The sequence below is a fragment of the Natator depressus genome, chromosome 9, assembly GCF_965152275.1.
Source record: "Natator depressus isolate rNatDep1 chromosome 9, rNatDep2.hap1, whole genome shotgun sequence".
Classification (NCBI taxonomy): Eukaryota; Metazoa; Chordata; order Testudines; family Cheloniidae; genus Natator; species Natator depressus.
Window position 1 is genome coordinate 55115477 of NC_134242.1, and position 25224 is coordinate 55140700.

The window sequence follows — 25224 nt, forward strand, 5'->3', positions numbered from 1 at the left end:
CTGACCTCCAAGGGAACTCAGGCCTGCAGACTTCCCCCTGGGAGGTCCTGCAGCCAGCTGGCTTCCCTGTGATCTCTGAATGGGGCAGCTTCCCTTGGGCCATACTTCACCCAAACATTGGTTTGTTCCAAGACGTTGCGATATTTCAGCTGGGCAAACCCCAGCGCATTGGTACCAAAGGGAGTGTTTACAAGCCCCCGTTCAGGCTGAGTTCCACCTGGTGCTGATCCCAGTGCTCCGCTTTCTGGTGGGGCACGGTGCATCCTGCAGCACAGGGTGTTTGTGGGGTGGATTGGACCCCACTGGGATGTACACTGGTGGGTTCAGCAAGTGCAATGGCCTTCCCAACTGTGTCCAAAGGGCCAGTGGCAGTGCTGACGCCTTTCCCCTGCTCAATCCCACCCCCACATTGCCTGCTTGCCCAGTGCTGAGGAGAAGGGGTGGGACCATTACCTGGAGCACCCGGCGGTCTTGCTCCGCTGCTGTCAGAGCCTTCTGCAGCTGGCAGACGTTCTCCTGAAGGGTGGAGGACCCCATGGAGGCATCAGTCAGTGCCTGGGAAAGGCTCCATACCTTGTCCTTCAGGTGGCTCTCCTCATCCTCTTTCTGGGCCAGGGAGTGACCCAAGTGGCCCAGCTCCAGCTGCAGCTTGGCTGATTTGCTCTCACTGTCCCCCAACTGGCAGCGCAGGGCCTGGACCTGCTCCTGCAGGGCCTGGATCTTGGTATCTCGGTCCACCAGGCTGAGCTGGACACGCTGAAGTTCCCCTTCCATGGAGCAACGGCTCAGCTCCAGCTTGGTGGCCCTGTTCTCGGCTGCCTCCAGGACTTCCTTCAGCCTCCGCTTGTCCGTCTCCAGCTTGATATCCTTGGCTTTCAGCCTAGTGACCTTCTCCTAAAAACAAACGTGACCTACCTCAGCAACGTGTATCATCCTTTCCACCACTGCCTGCAGTGTGCTACCTCCTCGTGCGCATGCCCACCCCTCCATGCTCCTCACTTGCACGCCTGCTCCCCCCAGCGCACTGGCCCGCCCCTCCACACTCCCCTCGTGCACGTCGGCTCGCCCCTCTCTGCTCCCCGTTTGCACAGCAGACCGGCCCGCCCCTCCACGTTCCCCCCTCGCACGCTGGCCTGCCCCTCCACGCTTCCGCACCTGCTCCCCGCTCGCATGCCAGCCCACCCCTCCACGGTCCCCGCGCCTGCTCCTCCCTCGCATGCTGACCCGCCCCTCCATGCTTACCCCTCACTTGCCCACCAGCCAGCCCACCCACCCGCCCCTCCACGCTCACTACTCGCCCCCCGTGCGCCGGCCCGGCCCGCCCCGCCCCGCCCCTCCATGCTCCCTGCTCATGCACCTGCTCCCCCCTCACACGCCGGCCTGCCCCTCCACGCTCCCTGCTCACATGCCTGCTTCCCCCTCACGCACTGGCCTATCCCTCCATGCTCCCTGCTTGGGCACCTGTTCCCTCCTCATGCGCCAGCCCATCACACTCCCTCCACACATGCCTGCTCCCCCCCCCACATGCCAGACAATCACGCTCCCCACTCAGGCATCTACGCCCCCCTCGCGCACTGGCTCACCCCTCCACACTCCCCGCTCACGCGCCTTCTCTCCCCTCATGCATGCTGCCCCCTCCCTGTGTCAGCCTGCCCAGTTCCCCCCACACATGCTTTCCCTGACCTGCTTTGGCCTGCCTCCACCCCTCCACAGGCCAGCTCCCTGCCCTGTGCACTGCTCTGCCACACTCTCTTTAACGCATGCCCAGTTAAAAGCCAGCGGCATCCCTGCACTTGCCTAGTAGCTTGGCGCCTGGCCCACATCCCAGTGCTGTCCAGGGACAGCCCCGGGTGCTATATTAGGAGGGTTCTTGGCCTTGTGTGGTGCCTAGAGATTGGTAGAAGGTGTGTAGGTGTGTAGTGGGGCAGGGCATGGGGGGCAAGATGGGAGGACACAGATCAAGGGCAGCTCTGGCTGGGAATCAGGCTCCCAATGTGACTGGCGATAACAGGAAGGGGAATTTGCCAGGACTGGATGATCCATGGAGTTCTGGGGGCTGTGATGGGCCTGTCCTGGGCAGCCTGGCAGCTCTGGAGTGGGAGCAATCACCAGGGCCTTGTCTAAACACAGAACATTACCAGGGCAACTAACAGTGTGAGGTGGCACCGGTTTAGCTAGCTCACAGCAGCTGGTGCCTGTGGGGCTCTACAGAGGTGTAAACCTGGCCTGGAGCCGTGTCACGTGTCACCTGTCGCCCGGGAATAAATGTGTATGGATGAGCCCTTTCTGGAGGCACTCCGGGGGTCTCTGCACTCCCTAGAGAAGCACATTTGTCTATGGAGGCCAGCGGATCCTTAGCAGACATAGATTCATAGACATTAAGGTCAGAAGGGACAATTATGATCATCTAGTCTGACCTCCTGCACAATGCAGGCCACAGAATTTCACCCACCCACTCCTGCAATAAACCTCTCACCTATGTCTGACCTATTGAAGTCCTCAAATCATGGTTTAAAGACTTCAAGGTGCAGAGAATCCTTCAGCAAGTGACCCATGCCCCATGCTGCAGAGGAAGGCGAAAAACCTCCAAGGCCTTTTCCAATCTGCCCTGGATGAAAATTCCTTCCCAATCCCAAATATGGCGATCAGCTGAACCCTGAGCATGTGGGCAAGATTCACCAGCCAGATATCCAAGAAAGAATTCTTTGTAGTAACTCAGATCCCACCCCACCTAACCCATCATAGGCCATTCGGCCTTTTTACCATGAATAGTTAAAGATCAATTAATTGGCAAAATCATGTTATCCCATCATACCATCTCCTCCATAAACTTATCGAGTTTAATCTTGAAGCCAGATAGGTCTTTTGACCCCATTGCTTCCCTTGGAAGGCTGTTCCAGAACCTCACTCCTCTGATGGTTAGAAACCTTTGTCTAATTTCAAGTCTAAACTTCCCGATGGCCAGTTTATATCCATTTGTTCTTGTGTCCATATTGGTACTGAGCTTAAATAATTTCTCTCCCTCTCTGGTATTTATCCCTCTGATATATTTATCGAGAGCAATCATATCTTCCCTCAGCCTTCTTTTGGTTAGGCTAAACAACCCAAACTCCTTGAGTCTCCTTTCATAAGACAGGTTTTCCATTCCTCGAATCATCCTAGTAGCCCTTCTCTGTACCTGTTCCAGTTTGAATTCATCCTTCTTAAACATGGGAGACCAGAACTGCACACAGTATTCCAGGTGAGGTCTCACCAGTGCCTTGTATAATGGTACTAACACCTCCTTATCTCTACTGGAAATACCTTGCCTTATGCTTCCCAAGACCGCATTAGGTTTTTTCACGGACATATCACATTGGCGGCTCATAGTCATCCTGTGGTCAGCCAATACTCCAAGGTCCTTCTCCTCCTCTGTTACTTCTAATTGATGCGTCCCCAGTTTATAACTAAAATTCTTGTTATTAATCCCTAAATGCATGACCTTACACTTTTCACTATTAAATTTCATCCTATTACTATTACTCCAGTTTACAAGGTCATCCAGATCCTCCTGTATGATATTCCTGTCCTTCTCTAAATTGGCAATACCTCCCAGCTTTGTATCATCCGCAAACTTTATTAGCACACTCCCACTTTTTGTGCTGAGGTCAGTAATAAAAAGATTAAATAAGATTGGTCCCAAAACAGATCCCTGAGGAACTCCACTGGTAACCTCCCTCCAGCCTGACAGTTCACCTTTCAGTATGACCCACTGTAGTCTCCCTTTTAACCAATTCCTTATCCACCTTTCAATTTTCATATTGATCCCCATCTTTTCCAATTTAACTAATAATTCCCCATGTGGCACTGTATCAAATGCCTTACTGAAATCTAGGTAAATTAGATCCACTGTGTTTCCTTTGTCTAAAAAATCTGTTAATTTCTGGAAGAAAGAAAAGGAATACTTGTGGCACCTTAGAGACTAACAAATTTATTTGAGCATAAGCTTTCGCGAGCTACAGCTCACTTTATCGGATGCATGCAGTGGAAAATACAGTGGGGAGATTTTATATACACAGAGAACATGAAACAATGGGTGTTACCATACACACTGTAACGAGAGTGATCAGGTATGGTGAGCTATTACCAGCAGGAGAGAGGAAAAAAACCCCACCTTTTGTAGTGATAATCAAGGTGGGCCATTTCCAGCAGTTGAGAAGAATGTGTGAGGAACAGTGGGGGGGGGGGGGAATAAACATGGGGAAATAGTTTTACTTTGTGTAATGACACATCCACTCCCAGTCTTTATTCAAGCCTAAGTTAATTGTATCCAGTCTGCAAATTAATTCCAGTTCAGCAGTCTCTCACTGGAGTCTGTTTTTGATGTTTTTTTGTTGAAGAATTGCCACTTTTGGGTCTGTAATCGAGTGACCAGAGAGATTGAAGTGTTCTCCGACTGGTTTTTGAATGTTCTAATTCTTGACGTCTGATTTGTGTCCATTTATTCTTTTACGTAGTGACTGTCCAGTTTGGCCAATGTACATGGCAGAGGGGCATTGCTGGCACATGATGGCATATATTACATTGGTAGATGTGCAGGTGAATGAGCCACTGATCGTGTGGCTGACATTGACGACATCTTCATCATCTGGACCCATGGAAAAGAAGCCTTTGAGGAATTCCACCATGATTTCAACTATTTCCATCCCACCATCATCCTCAGCCTGGACCAGTCCACACAAGAGATCCACTTCCTACGGTGCTAATAAGCAATGGTCACATAAACACGACCTATACCAGAAACCTACTGATTGCTATACTTACCTACATGCCTCCAGCTTTCATCCAGACCAAACCACATGATCCATTGTCTACAGCCAAGCTCTACGATACAACCGCATTTGCTCCAACCCCTCAGACAGAGACAAACACCTACAAGATCTCTATCAAGCGTTCTTACAACTACAATACCCACCTGCTGAAGTGAAGAAACAGAATGACAGAGCCAGAAGAGTACCCAGAAGTTACCTACTACAGGACAAGCCCAACAAAGAAAATAACAGAACGACACTAGCCATCACCTTCAGCCCCCAACTAAAACCTCTCCAGCGCATCATCAAGGATCTACAACCTATCCTGAAGGACGACCCATCACTCTCACAGATCTTGGGAGACAGGCCAGTCCTTGCTTACAGACAGCCCCCCAACCTGAAGCAAATACTCACCAGCAACCACACACCACACAACAAAACCACTAACCCAGGAACCTATCCTTGCAACAAAGCCCATTGCCAACTGTGTCCACATATCTATTCAGGGGACACCATCATAGGGCCTAATCACATCAGCCACACTATCAGAGGCTCGTTCACCTGCACATCTACCAATGTGATATATGCCATCATGTGCCAGCAATGCCCCTCTGCCATGTACATTGGCCAAACTGGACAGTCACTACGTAAAAGAATAAATGGACACAAATCAGACGTCAAGAATTAGAACATTCAAAAACCAGTCGGAGAACACTTCAATATCTCTGGTCACTCGATTACAGACCCAAAAGTGGCAATTCTTCAACAAAAAAACATCAAAAACAGACTCCAGTGAGAGACTGCTGAACTGGAATTAATTTGCAGACTGGATACAATTAACTTAGGCTTGAATAAAGACTGGGAGTGGATGTGTCATTACACAAAGTAAAACTATTTCTCCATGTTTATTCCCCCCCCCACTGTTCCTCATACGTTCTTGTCAACTGCTGGAAATGGCCCACCTTGATTAGCACTACAAAAGGTTTTTTTTTTCTTCTCTCCTGCTGGTAATAGCTCACCTTATCTGATCACTCTCGTTACAGTGTGCATGGTAACACCCATTGTTTCATGTTCTCTGTGCATATAAAATCTCCCCACTGTATTTTCCACTGCATGTATCCGATGCAGTGAGCTGTAGCTCACGAAAGCTTATGCTCAAATAAATTTGTTAGTCTCTAAGGTGCCACAAGTACTCCTTTTCTTTTTGCGGATACAGACTAACACGGCTGCTACTCTGAAATTTCTCAAAGAAGATCAGGTTGGTTTGGCATGATCTACCTTTTGTAAAACCATGTTGTCCCATTTACCATTGACCTCAATATCCTTAACTACTTTCTCTTTCAAAATTTTTTCTAAGACCTTGCATACTACAGATGTCAAACTAACAGGCCTATAGTTACCCGGATTACTTTTTTCCCTTTCTTAAAAATAGGAACTATGTTAGCAATTCTCCAGTCATACTGTACAACCCCTGAGTTTACAGATTCATTAAAAATTCATGCTAATGGGCTTGCAATTTCATGTGCCAATTCCTTTAATATTCTTGGATGAAAATTATCTGGGCCCCCATTTAGTCCCATTAAGCTGTTCAAGTTTCGCTTCTATCTCAGATATGGTAATATCTACTTCCATATCCTCATTCCCATTTGTCATGCTACCATTATCCCTAAGATCCTCATTAGCCTCATTAAAGACTGAGGCAAAGTAGTTGTTTAGATATTGGGCCATGCCTAGATTATCTTTAACCTCCACTCCATCCTCAGTGTTTAGCGGTCCCACTTCTTCTTTCTTTGTTTTCTTCTTATTTATATGGCTATAGAACCTTTTACTATTGGTTTTAATTCCCTTTGCAAGGTCCAACTCTGCTTGACTTTTAGCCTTTCTCACTTTATCCCTACATGTTCTGACCACAATAAGGTAGCTTTCCTTGCTGATCCCTCCCATCTTCCACTCCCTCTGTGCTTTCTGCTTTTTCTTAATCACCTCTCTGAGGTGCTTGCTCATCCAGCTTGGTCTACAACTACTGCCTATGAATTTTTTCCCCTTTCTTGGGATGCAGGCTTCTGATAGCTTCTGCAGCTTTGACTTGAAGTAATTCCAGGCCTCCTCTGCCTTTAGAGTCATCCAGGACAAGACCGAGACTTCAAGGTAGGAGCAGAGCCAGTGAACACTGGTGAGCCCCCCCTTCCCAGACCGGGGAGAGAGAAACAGCAGCAGGCAGTGGGGTCCTGCCTAGCAGGCGCAGGTACTGACAGTGTCGTGAGTCACACTCTCCAGGCAGGGCACCCTACTGGCTCCCTCAGTAAAGGGGTCAGTCTCTTTGATAGGCAGCCTGTTTCCTTTAATTGCCATGCCCTGCAGACTGGTCCCCCTACTCACCTGCATTCCCAAGCGCCCTGAAGCTTCCATGGCCCTGGGGAAAGGCTCAGCTCCAGGGTGTGCACTGAGAACGTCTGCAGTCCTCCCTCCACCCGTCCCGAGCAGTGCAGCAGAACTTGTCTCATCCTCGGCAATGGAGGAGGGAGCCATGGAGCAGTCTCCCATGCTCATCCATCCCTGGCACCGTTCCAGGGAGTGTAGCAGATTGAGCTCTGCTTGCCCACACAGACCGTAGCTAGACTATGAAAGGGGTCCCTGTCCCACTGACATGCCCCAACCCCACACACTCTGCCGCCCACCCCTCCCAGCACCGCTGCAATGAAAGAGCACCTCCATGCAGCCTCTCCCAGAGTTACTGACACTATTTACCTGGGCACTACAGCATCCTCGGGCAGGGGTGGCACCAGGGAAAAAAAGGACAATTACTACAATTGCCACGGCAACGGCAGTTAACATTGAGGGATGAGTACCCAGGAGGGACTTCTCCACAGAAGAAGTCACAGGAATAGGGCAGATAACCAGCCCTGCACATGGGCAAGGAGGCGACTTGGCTTGCACCACTCTCGCGATGGGCAGGTAAAGCTGCTCTGAGGTTCCTTTGCATTGCACAGCAGCGGCACAAAAGGAGGGTTAAGGGACAGGCCACCTGGGGACCATGTGACCCTAGCTCAGCTGGTCTGATCTAAGGGGTTTCCAGGTGTAAATCCCAGTGGTGGGGGAGGAGAAGGGCACTGTGTGTAAAGCAGACAGCATCCAGGAGATTTCAGGAGAAACAGAGGCCCATGCAAGCTGCCTCTTGGTGCCAGGGACACTGGGTGAGGTTCCTCCAGGGGAGTGACTCTGCGTCACCAATTTCTGCTCCCAGTGGAAACTGACCTGCAAGGCCTGAAGCCTGCTTCTGCTCATCAAAGGGCCAGTGGTATTCTAATCTGTATCCCAGCAACACCTGGAGCTGTCCACCAAGAACAGGACCCCTGGACTAGCCACTGCCAGACATGTGGGCTAGGTCAGTTCTCATGTGTACTGCCACCTAAAGACAGTCCCAAAGAGCTAACAGTCTAAATAAACAAGGGGCTCCAAGACGAACCCCAAGTCACCCTGCAGATCAGTGGTAGGAACCAGGTTGCCTGGGTCCCAGGCCAGTGCCCTATCAACTGCGGCTCCCCACTCTTGTGCTGTCCCACTCCTCCACACTCATGTGCCTGCTCCCCCTTCACACTGCTAGGCTGCTAGGTAAGAGATGGAAGGCCAGGACCTCCACGATAGCATTCTCTGAAATGCTCCCAGTTCTACGTGCAGGGCCAGTTAGACAGGCAGAACTGCAGGGTCTCAATGCGTGGATGAGATGATGGGTAGGGAGGAGGTGTTTAGATTTATTAGGAACTGTGGAAACTTTTGGGGAAAGGGGGAGCCTATACAGGAAGGATGGGCTCCACCTAAACCAAACTGAAACCAGATTGCTGGCGCTTAAAATTAAAAAAGGTTGTAGTGCTGTTTTTAAACTAAGGGCTGGGGGAAAGCCGACAGGTGTGGAGGAGCACATGGTTCAGACATCCCTTAGGGGAGGATCTATAAATGGAGATTCCCTATGTCCTAATAAGGAGGAGAGGATGGAAGATGATAAAATACAGGTGGGGTCTAATGAGAAATAGTCCAAAGAAAAAAAGTGCCATTCAATTCCATCATGTAATGGCAGACAGCTAAAAAGTGACAAGTTTTTAAAGTGCTTATATACCGGTGCTAGAAATCTAAATAATAAGATGAGTGAACTAGAGTGCCTCGTATGAAATGGGGATATTGATATAATAGGCATCACAGAAACTTGGTGGAATAAGGATAATCAATGGGACACGGTAATACCAGGGTACAAAATATATCAGAAGGACAGAACAGGTCATGCTGGTGAGGGAGTGGCACTATATCTGAAAGAAAACGTAGAATCAAATGAAGTAAAAATCTTAAATGAACCAAACTGTACCATAGAATCTCTATGGATAGTAATTCCAGGCTTAAATAATAAGAATATAGCAGTAGGGATATATTACCAACCACCTGACCAGGATGGTGATAGTGACCATGAAATGCTCAGGGAGTTTAGAGAGGCTATTAAAATAAAAAACTCAATAATAATGGGGGATTTGAACTATCCCCATATTGACTGGGTACATGTCACCTCCGGAAGGGATGCAGAGATAAATTTCTTGACACCTTAAATGACTGCTTCTTGGAGCAGCTAGTCCTGGAACCCACAAGAGGAGAGGAGTACTTGTGGCACCTTAGTCTCTAAGTATTCTTTTTGCGAATACAGATTAACACGGCTGCTACTCTGAAACAAGAGGAGAGGCAATTCTTGATTTAGTCCTAAGTGGCGCACAGGATCAGGTCCAAGAGGTGGAATATAGCTGGACCGCTTGGTAATAGTGACCATAATATAATTAAATTTAACATCCCTGTGGTGGGGAAAACACCACAGCGGCCCAACACAGTAGCATTTAATTTCAGAAAGGGGATGTGACATTGCACTCCATATGCTTTTTGAAAATATGCTTATGAATGTGATGCTTTATGCAAAAGGTCTCTTGTAAGGTATCATTACAAAGCTTATAATCTACTGACTGTGTTCATCCTATTTGTTTGCATGTATCATTTCTATGTCTGGAGTTAGGAGAATAAAATGTAAACTTGTACTACTGATGTAAACATATTAAGTGGAAGCCATTAAGGGTGCTTCAGAATCAATGAACTGTGAATGGGTTTATTTACCTGCAAGCCTTCCTGTGTACGTGTGGGCCAGCCTGTGGGTAATGAAGAATGAGATCTCACAGGGATATGTGACCATGTCACCTGATGCTGAAATCCATCTTAAATATGGTACTTTTCCATTTAGAAGGAGGGGTGGGGACCCAGAGAGACAAAAGATTCCTGCCTTGTGCCAAAGCTATAAAAGGGGATGGAACAGAACAAAGGGGGCTGCCAGTCATGAGTAAACCCCTAGTTACCACCTGAGATGTCTGCTGAAACTAACAAGGACTGTACCAGGGGAAAGGGCCCAGACTAGGAAGGTGTCTAGTCTGAGGAAGAAGCTTATTGGAACATCTTTGAGGGTGAGATATTACCTGTTATCAGTTTCTTAATGTATTAGGCTTAGACTTGTGTGTTTTTGCTTTATAACTTACATTGTTCTGTCTGTTATTACTTGAAACCACTTATATCCTACTTTTTATACATAATAAAATCACTTTTGTTTATTAATGAACCCAGAATAAGTGATTAATACCTGGGGGAGCAAACAGCTGTGCAGATCTCTCTATTAGTGTTATAGAGGGTGGACAATTTATGAGTTTACCCTGTATAAGCTTTATACAGAGTAAAACGGATTTATTTGGGGTTTGGATCCCATTGGGAACTGGGTGTCTGGGTGCTGGAGTCAGGTAACTGCAGAGCTGTTTTCACTTAAAACCTGCAGCTTTGGGGTCATGGCCCGGATTCTGGGTCTGTGTTGCAGCAGGTTAGCATGTCTGGTTCAACAAGGCAGGGTTCTGGAAGTCCAAAGCTAGCAGGGAAAACTGGCTAAGAGGCCATTTCAGCATATCAGGTGACAGTCCCAAGGGAATCTCTGTGACCGAACCCATCACAGGGGAACTACATAAAAATGAGGAGGTTAGTTAAACAGAAATTAAAAGGTACAGCACCAAAAGTAAAATCCCTGCAAGCAGCATGGAAACTTTTTAAAGACATCATAAGAGAGGCTCAACTTAAATGTATACAGCAAATTAAAAAACATAGTAAGAGAACGAAAAAAGTGCCACTGTGGCTAAACAGCAAAGTAAAAGAAGCACTGAGAGGGAAAAAGGCATCCTTTAAAAAGTGGAAGTTAAATCCTAATGAGGAAAACAGAAAGGAGCATAACTCTGGCAAATGAAGTGTAAAAATATAATTAGGAAGGCCAAAAAAGAATTTGAAGAACAGCTAGACAAAGACTCAAAAATTAATAGCAGATTTTTTTAAGTACATCAGAAGCAGGAAGCCTGCTAAATGACCAGTGGGGCCTGTCATAAATATAAAGGGAAGGGTAACCACTTTTCTGTATACAGTGCTGTAAAATCCCTCCTGGCCAGAGGCAAAGTCCTTTTACCTGTAAAGGGTTAAGAAGCTCAGATAACCTGGCTGGCACCTCACCCAAAATGACCAATAAGGGGACAAGATACTTTCAAATTTGGATGGGGGGGGGGAAAGGCTTTTGTCTGTCTGTGTGATACCTTTGCCAGGAACAGTTCAAGGATGCAAGCCCTCCAACTCCTGTAAAGTTAGTAAGTAATCTAGCTAGAAAATGTGTTAGGTTTTCTTTGTTTTGGCTTGTGAAATTCGCTGTGCTGGAGGAAATGTGTATTCCTGTTTTTGTGTCTTTTTGTCACTTAAGGTTTTGCCTAGAGGGATTCTCTATGTTTTGAATCTGACTGCCTGTAAGATTATCTTCCATTCTGATCTTATAGAGTTGTTCTCTTATCTTTTTTTGTTCTTCGAATAAAGTTCTGTTTTTTAAGAATCTGATTGGGTTTTCTGGGTGTTAAAAATCCAAGGCTGGTCTGTGCTCATCTTGTTTATTCTCAAGCCTCCCCAGGAAAGGAGGTGTAAGGGCGTGGGGGGATATTTTGGGGAAATAGGAACTCCAAGTGGTCCTTTCCCTGTTCTTTGTCTACATCACTTTGTGGTGGCAGCATACTGTTCAAAAGACAAGGCGAAGTTTGTGCCTTGGGAAATTTTTTAACCTAAGCTGGTAAAAATAAGCTTAGGGGGTCTTTCATGCGGGTCCCCACAGCTGTACTCTAGAGTTCAGAGTGGGGAAGGAACCCTGACAGGGCCACTGGACAATTGAGGTGCTAAAGGAGCACTCAAGGATGATAAGGCCATTGTGGAGAAATTAAATGAATTCTTTGCATCAGTCTTCATGGCCAAGGTTGTGAGGGAGATTCCCAAACCTGAGCCACTCTTTTTAGGTGACAAATCTGAGGAACTGTCCCAGATTGAGGTATCATTAGAGGAGGTTTTAGAACAAATTGATAAATTAATAGTAATAAGTCACCAGGACCAGATGGTATTCACCCAAGAGTTTTGAAGGAACTCAAATGTGAAATTGCAGAACTACAAACTGTAGTCTGTAACCTATCATTTAAAACAGTTTCTGTGCCAAATGACTGGAGGATAGCTAATATGATGCCAATTTTTAGGGTACAGATGTGGGGACCCGCATGAAAGACCCCCTAAGCTTATTTCTACCAGCTTAGGTTAAAAACTTCCCCAAGGCACAAATTCTTCCTTGTCCTTGGACGGTATCGCTGCCACCATCAAGTGAATTAGACAAAGATTCAAGGAAAAGAACCACTTGGAGTTCCTGTTCCCCAAAATACCTCCCCAAGTCCCTTCACCCCCTTTCCTGGGGAGACTTGAGATACAAGGTGAGCACAGACCAGCCCCTTGGGTTTTTAGGACACTAAAAATGAATCAGGTTCTTAAAAGCAGAACTTTGTTATAAAGAAAAAGTAAAAGCAGCACCTCTGTAAAATCAGGATGGAAGGTAATTTTACAGGGTAATCGGATTCAAAACACAGAGGATTCCCCTCTAGGCAAAACTTTAAAGTTACAAAAAAAAAAACCCCAAAACAGGAATAAACCTCCCTCTTAGCCTAGGGAAAATTCACAAGCTAAAACAAAAGATAATTTAATGCATTTCCTTCCTATTACTTACAATTTGTAATCTTAGATGCTTAGTTCAGGTATGGCTTTAGGAGATGTATTTTCCCTGCCCCGGTTCCTCGCTGTCCTGGAGAGAACACAAAGAAACACAAAACAAAAACCTTCCCCCACAGATTTGAAAGTATCTTCTTCAGTTATTGGTCCTTTTGGTCAGGTGCCAACCAGGTTATCTGAGCTTCTTAACCCTTTACAGGTAATGGAGGGATTTTATGCTACCCTCAGCTGTATGTTTATGACACAGGCCGGTAAACCTGACTTTTGTAAAGGGAAATCATGTTTCACCAATCTACTACAATTCTTTGAGTGGGTCAACAAGCATGTGGACAAGGAGGATCCAGTGGATATAATGTATTTAGATTTTCAGAAAGCCTTTGATAAGGTCCCTCACCAAAGGCTCTTAAGCAAAGTAAGCAGTCATGGGATAAGAGGGAAGGTTCTCTCATGGATTGGTAACTGGTTAAAATATAGGATACAAACGGTAGGAATAAATGGTCAGTTTTCAGAATGGAGAGAGGTAAATAGTGATTCTCCCAGGGGTGTACTGTGACCAGTTCTATTCAACATATTCATAACAATCTGGAAAAAGGGGTAAACAGTGAGGTGGCAAAATGTACAGATGATACAAAACTACCGAAGACAGTTAAGTCCCAGGCAGACTGCGAAGAGCTACAAAAAGATATCTCAAAACTGGATGACTGGGCAACAAAATGGCAGATGAAATTCAGTGTTGATAAATACAAAGTAATGCACATTGGAAAACATAATCCCAACTATACATATAAAATGATGGGGTCCAAATTAGCTGTTACCACTCAAGAAAGAGATCTTGGAGTCATTGTTCTCTAAAAACATCCACTCAATGTGCAGCGGCAGTCAAAAAAGCAAACAGAATGTTGGGCATCATTTAGAAAGAGATAGATAATAAGACAGAAAATATCATATTCCTCTATATAAATCCATGGTACACCCACATCTTGAATACTTTGTGCCGATGTGGTCACCCCATCTCAAAAAAGATATATTGGACTTGGAAAAACTTCAGAAAAGGGCAAGAAAAATGATTTGGGGTATGGAATGGCTGCCGTATGAGGAGAGATTAATAAGACTTGGACTTTTCAGCTTGGAAAAGAGACGACGAAGGGGGGATATGATTGAGTTCTATAAAATCATGACTGGCCTGGAGAAAGTAAATAAGGAAGTGTTATTTACTCCTTCTCATAACACAAGAACTAGGGGCCACCAAATGAAATTAATAGGCAACAGGTTTAAAACAAACAAAGGAAGTATTTCTTCACATAACGCATGGTCAACCTGTGGAACTCCTTGCCAGAGGATGTTGTGAAGGCCAAGACCATAACAGGTTCAAAAAAAGAACTAGATAAATTCATGGAGGATAGGTCCATCAATAGCTATTAGCCAGGGTGCGCAGGGATGGTGTCCCTAGCCTCTGATTGCCAGAAGCTGGGAATGGATGACAGGGGATGGATCACTTGATGTTTACCTGCTCTGTTCATTCCCTTTGGGACACCTGGCATTGGCCACTGTTGGAAGACAAGTTACTGGGCTAGATGGACTTTTGGTCTGATCCAATATGGCCGTTCTTATGTTCTTATGACTCTCCCTTTCCACTGGTGACTTTTACAGTGCTCCCCCTCCCTGTTTCCTAATGGGTGGCTGCCCCATAACATGCACTTCTTACTCCTTCTCCTCGCAGGCTCAGACCCACCTGCAGCTCCCTGTTCTTCTCCTGCCTGGCATGCATGCTGCACTCCAGGGTAGCGATCTGCTCTGCCAAGTCATGGTGCTCCCTCTCCACTCTCCGAATGGTCTCTTCCTGAAGTGCCAGGGCCATCTGCGCACTGCTCAGGCGCCCGTCCATGCCTCGCTTGCCTGGGTATGGGAAAGAAGAGGCGGGGTTTGAGGAATGGGCTCTGACCGGAGTGGGGGGTCTGTCCCACAGTGATCTGTGGGAGGGAGAAGAGCACTGCTTCCCCAGTGGATCTCTGCGATGGCTGGGGGAGCAATCCAGCCAAGCCATCACTCAGCCTCCTGAAGTCCCCGAGCTACATGTGAACAGCGAGTTCACTGGATCTAAGGGTTGCTGCATCAGTTCATGGGGATATCACCCCAAAGAAGCCATGTGCCAGGAACCCAGCCCTGGACTCCATGAAGCAAGGCAGGGCTGACCACATCAGGAAGCCAAAGAGAGTCTGGCCTTGCCCCAAGGTCAGGAGCTTGCAATCCCTATGGATAAAGGCTGGGAGGACAAAAAGAGGCACTGAGAGCAGAAGTGGCTTGCTTGTTACCACATAACTCTTGGGCTCTGGTCGCAGGAGCATTTTTTGGCAAGCCCCTGTAGCTTTACACCTGTAGCTAATCTTCTAGTCACACACACCCTCCATCCCTAGGGTTGGGATGGCTGCATCCTGGCCATGAGGTCAGGGATTGCCTGGCATCACTTTTCAATCCCAAATTAGAACCTCTCCAGTTCTGCCTGACCAGCAGGGCTAGCCCCTTCTGACACGAGAGGACAGCTGATCCTGTGTGCTCCTGCTGTCCCAGTGACAGAGTCTGCTCCAGCTGCATCAACTGAGCCTTATGGAATCAGAGGGAGAAGAGGAGAATGACTGGCCTTCCTCAGAGTCTGCCAGCAACTTCTGCAGCTGCAGGATGCGATTGCTGGTCTGGTCCCGGTCACTCGCCATTTCATTCAGCTGACGGTTCAGGTTCATCACCTGGGTCCTTAAACCATCCTGGGAGAAGGAAAAATAGCGTCAGGTTTTAAGTGCAGGCCAGAAAGAGGAATATGCCGAGACACAAGGGAGGAGGTGAAAGGAGAAAAGGAAATACATGAAACACTAAGTTTAACAATGGGGACTTCCTGACGCAAATCAGAACATCCCTAGAGCCAGAGCTCTAACGGCATCCTGTAAATATTGGTGTCATGTCAGTTTGTGAGTGTGATGTCTGACACACACACACACACACACACACACACGTGTCTACACGATGGCCCCAACAAAGGACCATTTTAATCTCTCAGTGTCCCCTTCCCCAAAGTCTTCTGAGCATCTTTAAATGTCACTGAACTGCCAAGCTCAGCAAATGAAAGCAACGTATGCTAACAGATCCTTAGCTGTATAACTGACTATGCTGTGGATCTATCCTGATTTACACCCCAGAGTCCAGTGTGGGAAATGGGAAAGGAGGACTCAGCAGCAATCCCATACCCAGCACCTAAAACACACCAAACCTCCACCTCACACTGCAAGCCAGGAAGGCGGATGGAGTTGTTCTTAAAATATAGGGTGTGACATTCCCCTCTGGTGTTGTCTGGACCACTGATCTGCTAGGCCACTCCAATCCTTGACTCTGGGAGCCAGCCTTACCCAGCTCTGCTGTGAGAACCCCCACTCCTGGACTGTTCACGCACAGCCTTTGGCATGTAAGCTGCTCCCAGCTACTTGCAAGCGAATGACACTAGCCAGTATCTCCAGTCCCAGAAACAACCCTAGGAACCTCCATTTTGCAGTGTCCAGTTATGTCCACTGGACGTTGCAAGCTTATATAAGTTTGTCAATTTAACAAAGAAATTGATATGTACCAGGCTTGTTCTCCTAAGGGAAGTCTCTGACACACTGCAAACCAAATGCACTGCTTCAGGTAGAATAAACAAACAGATTTATTAACTATAAAGGTAGAACAGCAGAGAGGCTAACAGGGGGAGTTTGCCTGGGAGTTCACCTTGGGAGAGCTCACTGAGGCTTTCATCTTACATGCTTCTGTGAGTAGTAACTGCAACAGCTGAAGAAGCTCTTAGAAGGAAGGTAATATGGATGGTGAGCGATCAGCTCTTGTGACCTGCACAAGATGTGCCATGTTTGTCTTTCTTCCACAGGACAGAAGCGACTTTGTCTGTACAAAGTGCAAGCTGGTCTCCATATTGGAAGAGAAGGTTCAGGGACTGGAGAAACAAGTATTAACCCTGCATTGCATAAGAGAAAATGAAGGTTTCCTGGACAGACATCAGGATATGCTTCTGCGGGCACAACATTCTGAGGAATCAGAGCAGGCTGCGCAGCAGGGACAGAAGGACGGTGAAGAAAATTGGCCGAGACTCATCAAGCCCTCAGATCACTCCCCCTTCCTGCTGCTGCATGTGGGCACCAATGATACTGCCAAGAATGACCTTGAGCAGATCACTGCAGACTATGTGGCTCTGGGAAGAAGGATAAAGGAGTTTGAGGCACAAGTGGTGTTCTCGTCCATCCTCCCTGCGGAAGGAAAAGGCCCAGATAGAGACCGTCGAATTGTGAATGGCTACATAGGTGGTGTCAGAGAGAAGGCTTTGGATTCTTTGACCATGGGATGGTGTTACAAGAAAAAGGATTGCTAGGCAGAGATGGGCTCCACCTAACAAAGAGTGGGAAGAGCATCTTCACAAGCAGGCTGGCTAACCTAGTGAGGAGGGCTTTAAACTAGGTTCACCGGGGGAAGGAGACCAAAACCCTGAAGTAAGTGGGGAAATGGGATATCAGGAGGAAGCACGAGCAGGAGAGCGGAAGAGGGGAGAACTCCTGCCTCATACTGAGAAAATAGGACGATCAGCAAGTTATCTTAATTGCCTACACACAAATGCAAAAAGCCTGGGAAACGAGCAGGGAGAAGTGGAATTCCTGGCACAGTCAAGGAATTATGATGTGATTGGAATCACAGAGACTTGGTGGGGTAACTCACATAACTGAGTGGGTGGGAGAGATTCTGTGGCCTGCGTTGTGTGGGAGGTCGGACCAGATGATCATAATGGTCCCTTCTAACCTTAGTATCTATGAATCTATGAACTGGAGTATTGTCATGGATGGATATAAACTGTTCAGGAAGGACGGGCAAGGCAGAAAAGTTTGGGGAGTTGCATTGTATGTAAGAGAGCAATATGAATGCTCAGAGCTCCAGTATGAAACTGCAGAAAAACCTGAGAGTCTCTGGATTAAGTTTAGAAGTGTGAGCAACAAGGGTGATGTCGTGGTGGGAGTCTGCTATAGACCACCGGACCAGGGAGATGAGGTGGACGAGGCTTTCTTCAGGCAACTAATGGAAGTTACTAGATCTCAAGCCCTGGTTCTCCTGGGGGACGTCAATCACCCTGATATCTGCTGGGAAGCAATACAGCAGTGCACAGACAATCCAGGAAGTTTTTGGAAAGTGTGGGGGACAATTTCCTGGTGCAAGTGCTGGAGGAACCAACTAGGGGCAGAGCTCTTCTTGACCTGCTGCTCACAAACCGGGAAGAATTAGTAGTGGAAGCAAAAGTGGATGGGAACCTGGGAGGCAATGACCATGAGATGGTCGAGTGCAGGATCCTGACAAAAGGAAAAAAGGAAAGCAGCAGAATATGGACCCTGGACTTCAGAAAAGCAAACTTTGACTCCCTCAGGGAACTGATGGGCAGGATCCCCTGGGAGAATAACATGAGGGGGAAAGGAGTTCAGGAGAGCTGGCTGTATTTTAAAGCATCCTTACTGAGGTTGCAGGAACAAACCATCTAGAAAGAATAGTAAATATGGCAGCCAACCAGCTTGGCTTAACAGTGAAATCCTTGCTGATCTTAAACACAAAAAATGTGATGAGGCTACAGACACCACTATTTGTATAGGCTTTGGATCCTCAGATGGAAGCTGCTATCAAAGTGCATGCATGACATAAACCATCATTAAAACACCAGAAAACAGGATCAGGCTTCAGGTCAGCACAGCAGCAGGAGTGTAAGGGGAGGCAGAGTCTGGCTGCTGGTTTGCAAATCACAATCCAGTTACCTTCAAAAGAACAATATTATCAAACTCAGCCTGTACTCTTGGCCACAAACAGCCCTGAGTGTCTAATCTCCTGGCCAAAGACAGCTCCCCATTTCCTGCTAGTTTCCATTATGTTCTTTGCCATTTATGCTGCAGGTGCCCAAACTTTGCCCAGCTAAGCTGCATGGGCACCCTGCCAGAAGCCCAAAGGCTGAACCTAATTTGCACAAATGGCACAGACTGCAGCTATCCTCCTCTTCAGTATGGAGCTGAGGCCGATAGAGACGGCTGGTTCCAGCATGCAATGCTACATCTTGATTAGCATGGCCAGCTGGCAGCACAATGGAGCACGGCAGGCAGGGGTCTGTAGCCTTCATATTAAAGACAAGGGGTAACATTTTCCAAAGCACCTAAGTGACCTGGAAACCTACATCCCATTTTCAAAAGTCACTTAGGTGCTGTGGAAAATGTTACCCCTTGTCTTTAATAGGGAGGTGGGCTTCTGCTGGTAGAACTTGTGGGACTTGAGGCCTACTGAAATCAATGGGAATCCTTCAATTGATGTCAATGAGCATTGGTGCAGGCTGACAGTTTGGGAGTCTTAAGGAAGGGCTGTACACAGTAATCATATGAAAACGACACACAGAATGTTAATCAAACCATCAGACCTACTTTAACTGTAAGAGAATACACCTTCCCTTGTGTTCACCGAGAGACACAACTGGACACAGCTGCTCACCTCGACTCCAGCAAACCTCAGCAGCCTGATGGGATGGGGAAGGCAGGAGCACCTCAAACTCAATAGTTTAGAGCCATAAAATACTAATTGATTTCCCAATCCTAGAGAAAGCCCTTCGGCTGCGCCGGGGCTTTGATTATTATGACAGTCCATGTTTTTTATATTACTCTTGTATAAATATTTATGCATCTTTATAAGAACCATGTTTTGAGCAATTGGACACAACAGAGGAAGGCCAAAGGGGAGGGGGCTGAAGGACCAGAGAATGTTGCTATATAAATGCCATTAAAGTCAATTTGGGGTCAAGCTCAGCTGGTGGGGTCATGTAATGCTGAGCATGTCGTTGGGCTGGCCTGGTGGTTTGCCATGGGTCCCTCGCTCCGCGGAGTCCTAGAGGGGGGTGTTCAGCTCCTGTTGCTGTTGAGTAGCTGTCTGCCCAGTGCCTGCAGAGGCATGGATGGGCTCACTGACGGAGCAGCATGCAGCCCTGCTAAGACAGATGGTGGCTAACACCCTGGAGAGGTCAGCTCCCCAACTGCTGTCAGCCAGCATCTCACCATAGGAGTCACTGGGCCAGATCCTCAGCTGGTGCAAATCAGCCCTAGCTCCACTGGAGCCAATGGGTCAGATCCTCAACTTACGAAAATCAGCCCTAGCTCCACTGGAGTCACTGGGCCAGATCCCCAGCTGGTGTAAATCAGCCCTAGCTCCACTGGAGTCAATGAGGTCAGATCCCCAACTGGTATAAATCAGCCATAGTTCCACTGATGTCAGCAGGCCAGATCCCCAGCGGGTGTCAGCATTGCTCTGCTGGAGGTGAGTTGCTGAGGGGAGTCAAGTTACAGCAGCTGCAGATCAGGCCTGGACACTGTAAGGGTGGCTGAGAGGGCAGGTGGCAATATCCTCTAAGGCAGAGGTGGCTAAACTATGGCCCGCGGGCCACATCCAGCCCACGGGACCCTCTTGTCTGGCCCCTGAGCTCCTGGCCTGGGAGGCTAGTCCCCGGCCCCTCCCTTGCTGTTCCCCCTCCCCTGCAGCCTCAGCTCACTGTGCTGCCAGCGCATTGCTCTGGGTGGCGGGGCTGCCTGACCCAGTGCTCTGTGCTGGGTGGTGGCGCGCCTGGCTCCAGCGGGGCGGCGCAGCTGCCTGTCCTGGTGCTCTGGGTGGCACGGCTGTAGTGCCGCCAGCCACCGGTGCTCCAGGCAGCGTGATAAGGGGGAAGGAAGCAGGGGGGTTGGATAGAGGGCAGGGAAGTTCGGGGTGGTGGTCGGGGGCGGCGGTGTGGATAGGGGTTGGGGTGGTCAGAGCGTGGGGAACAGGGAGATTGAATGGAGGCAGGGGTCCCAGTGGGGCAGTCAGAAAGGAGAGGCGGGGTTGGATGGGACAGTGGGTGGCAGTCAGAGGCAGGGGTTCCAGGGGAGGTCAGGGAAAAGGGGTGGTTGGATGGGGCAGGGGTCCCGGGGGGGCAGTCAGGAATGAAAGAAGGGGTTGGATGGGGCAGTGGGGGGCAGTCAGGGGCAGGGGGGCCGGGGGCAGCCAGGGGACAAGGAGGGTTGGATGGGGCAGGGGTCCTGGGGAGGGCATCAGGGGGGGCTGGATAGGGAGCGGGAGGGAGAAGCGGGGGGGCTGGATAGGGAGCGGGGGCTGGGCCACGTCTGGCTGTTTGGGGAGGCACAGCCTCCCCTAAACGTCCCTCCATACAATTTCAGAAACCCGATGTGGCACTCAGGACAAAAAATTTGCCTGCCCCTGCTCTAAGGAAATGCAGCTCTCCACGTGCTCCTGCCCCTCCATGTCCTCTTTTCTTGATTCTCTTTGCCCAGAAATAGAGCTTGGCAAACTGCAGCACTGCATGGGCACTCGGCTCCCTGGCTGTGGAGTGTGTGGGGAGAGCAGTGTCTGGAGGCATAGTCTAACTCCTCCCTGGCCTGACGTGGCCTGGCATATCATGTCTGGCCCACTTTCCTGCCCAGGTTGTGCATACATCCCACATGGCTGCACTGAGCTGACTACAGCAGTGAGCAATGCCTGACTTGCTTTTCAAGCATGTGGCATCTCATGTGCCATTCCTTGGCAACATTCCTCTGCTCCCCCAGCAGCTAAGAGGGAAGGACACACTGTGAACTGACCATATTCCTCCCTGAGTCAGCCCAAGGGTGGGAACACAGCTTCCATGTCTCCTATGGCTGCTCTGCTCCCTACGCCACCCTGGCGTACAGGCAGAGCTGAAGAGAAAGAGGGATGGACCTGGTGCTGTGAGAATCTCTGGAGCAGAGTCCTCTCTCTCCGGGGATAAGAATTGATGGGAGGGACAGTTGGGGAAGGAGTAACATGAAGGGTCGGGGAAGGAAGGCCAAGGCATGAAATATAGGGAGGGCAGAGAAGAATGAGAAATAATATCCCACCATTCCCTTGGCACTGCCAGTGCCCATGCCCTACAACCAGACCACAGCACCAGAACAAGGGGGTGTTCAGCAACACTCAGCAAGCAGTGGCAGCCAAGTAAATATTTTTCCATGCAATAAGCCTTTGGAACCTGTTGCCACAAGGTATCACAGAGGCCAAGAGCTCAGCAGGATTCAGCAAAAGGTTAGACAGGTCTGTGGAGAATGAGAATCTCCAGTGTTATAACAAGGAATAAAAAAATAACCAGGTGTTTTGGAAAGGATCTAAACCCTCCAAGCTACAGGGCTTGAACTGTCCTGTAACTGACAGGGGGAGGAGAGGAGACTGAAGGGCTGTTGCACCTTCTACTGAAACTGGTGCTGGCCACTGTCAGAGCCATGACACCAGGCTGGCTGGAGCCCTGCTCTGGTCCAGTGTGCCAGTCCACCTCCCTTTGTGCAGCACCTCAAGTTCCGAGGGCCAGAGCCGGCCCACAACGTTTTGGCACCTGAGGTGGGGAGCTCAAATGACGCCCCCATGCCCCCTCGCTTGGGTCAAAACTTTGAAAGGTCTCAATTCTGCCTTCTTCCTGTTCTACTCCTCTCATGGTACTGCTCTGCTACCTACCCCAATAAAAAGAAAAGGAGTACTTGTGGCACCTTAGAGACTAACCAATTTATTTGAGCATGAGCTTTCGTGAGCTACAGCTCACTTCATCGGATGCATACTGTGGAAACTGCAGAAGACATATACACAGAGACCATGAAACAATACCTCCTCCCACCCCACTCTCCTGCTGGTAATAGCTTATCTAAAATGATCATCAAGTTGGGCCATTTCCAGCACAAATCCAGGTTTTCTCACCCTCCGCCCCCCTCCCCCGCCCACAAACTCACTCTCCTGCTGGTAATAGCCCATCCAAAGTGACCACTCTCTTCACAATGTGTATGATAATCAAGGTGGGCCATTTCCTGCACAAATCTACCCCAATAAAGGAGAACTAACAACTTAAAATGCCTTGTTCAAAAATTTTAAGTAACACTTAACTTTCAAACACCTGAACAGCAAATGTAACTTTTCTTGTCTGCATAGTAAACACTGGCATTTTTATCTGTTTGAATAATCAAAGTAGTGCTTTCCATGCCTTCTTAGTTGCAAAGATTTGAACTGCTTCCTGCTGAAGGTCCACAATCTGGGCCAGCTCATGCTCTATTGAGATGGTTGCAAGGCCGACCAGTCTCTCCTGTGTCATTGTGGAGTGTAGATGTGTTTTTATTAACTTCAGCTTGGAGAAGCTGCGTTCTCCACTGGCAACTGTTACAGGAAGTGTTAGAAGTATGCGCAGAGCAACAAAAGCATTTTGAAAGAGGGTGGTCATCTTATTTGTGCACATATATTCCAGAACAGCCTTTGGAGTTGATCCTGCTGAAATGTATCTTGAAAGGGCTTTCAGTTCATCACCTAAATCACTCGCATCAATATCACGCATGTCATCGTGTGTCAACACTGTCTCTAGTGCCCTGTATTGCTGGTGTAGGTCTTCTTCAGGTATAGTGAGGAGTTTTGGAATATCATACAACATCCCAAATATACTGCTGTGTTCCCTGAGCTGCATGAAACATTCTTCAAGTGACTGTATTGCACAATCTAGCACCTGGTTAAAGAATTCAATTTTGAACTGTTGTTTGGGGTCTCTTATGGAATTATCCTGTGCCTCGTAATCAAAATGTCTTCTTCTTTGGTGACTCTTGTATTCTTGAATGGATGGGAAAATAGCTTCAGTGTGAAGTTCCTCTGCCAAGTTCTGTGCACTCTTCAGAACGTTTTGAAATCCCTCATCTGACCAGTAAGACTGTAGGTATGATTTTGCTTTGTCCAGGTGTTCCATTGTTCCAGATATATCAAGGTCAACACCTTGGAGTCTCTTGCTTACAACATTTATTTCAAACAGTATGTCATGCCACAACACTAAGCCACACAGAAATTTGAAGTTATGTATGTTTCTGGTGATTCCATTTCCCTCTGCCACTGTTCTCCCACAAACAATTCCTGTCATAGCATTATCCTCCATAATGGCAACTATGGCATCATCTATCTTCCCAATTTGGTGTTTGATAGGCTTTATCGCCTCCACTCAACTTTCCCATTGAGTGGCACTCAGTGGTTTCAGTGTCAGAAAGGATGCTCTCAGATTGGGGGGAGGGATAGCTCAGTGGTTTGAGCCTTGGCCTGCTAAACCGAGGGTTGTGAGTTCAATCCTTGAGGGGGCTATTTAGGGATCTGGGGAAAAAATTGGGGATTGGTCCTGCTTTGAGCAGGGGGTTGGACTAGATGACCTCCTAAGGTCCCTTCCAACCCTGATATTCTATGGTTGCTTCAAAATTTGCCATCGATGAGTTGACGCAGAGAAAAATACATAGATGCTTTTGTGACACAGCATGGCCAGAAGGCAGCAGGAGAGTGATATTGGAGACATATGTAAGTCCCAGGATGAGGAGAAGCCTTATTCCCTGTAGAGGGAAGAAAGGTTTCTATAGATTAATTAAAAGCACCTGAAGCCAGTCACCTGATAAAACCCCCCTGCTTCAATCAGCCAGGGAAGGAGTTGGAGCAGAGAGCAGTTTGGAGGAGTTGGAGCAGAGAGCAGTTTGGAGGAGTGCCATGGCTGGTTAGAAGACCAAGACCCTAGGTAAAGAGACACCAAGCTTGTGCAGAGAGAGAGGGCAGGAAGCCCCACAAGCTGAAGAGCAGAAGAGGGAAGTAGCCCAGGGGAAGGAAGCACTAGTTCAAGTGGTTTACCATTATCCCTAGGGCCCCTGGGCTGGGACCCGGAGTAGAGGGCGGGCCCGGGTCCCTCCCTCTTCACTACCCTTCTCTGGGTTACTAGTGGGACAGTAAATACCCTAGTTCAGGGGCAGAAAACTGCACCCTGAACCCCCACAAAGGAGAGGAAGCGTGGGACCCATCATAATCGTACCGGCAATTTGCCACACGTGATGTCAGAAGTGGGATCTCTGCGCCGGGGACTTAAACCAGGGTTAACCAAAACCATCCCATCCCCAAGATGGACGACATGGTCAAGGCTCTAATACAAGCCACTGCGGCCCAGCAGGAAGCTACCCAAATCCAAGCAACCACCCAACAGGAGGCGACTCAGGTGCAGCAGGAGACTAATCGGCTGTTGATGAATCAGGCTGCCCAGGACCGAGCTCTGCTACTGGAGTTGGCAAACCAGATGAAGGCTGTTATGGAGCAGAACCACAATTGCGATGGGACTCAGACCATAAGGGCCAGCCACTGCCTACAGAAAATGACACGGGAGGATGATGTATTGGCATACCTCCTGGCATTTGAGAGAACAGCCTGGCCCTGAGATCAGTGGTCT

The 25224-nt window shown here is 48.2% G+C and overlaps 1 protein-coding gene across 1 annotated transcript in view; it reads right to left on the reverse strand.

Moving 5' to 3' along the window:
- CROCC2 (ciliary rootlet coiled-coil, rootletin family member 2) overlaps positions 1-25224 on the reverse strand; it is a 219227-nt gene that overhangs the window by 25518 nt on the left and 168485 nt on the right. Inside the window, 3 exon segments of the mRNA XM_074964244.1 lie at positions 454-894; positions 14650-14813; positions 15556-15676. Of these exon segments, the coding sequence (XP_074820345.1) occupies positions 454-894; positions 14650-14813; positions 15556-15676 (726 nt within the window).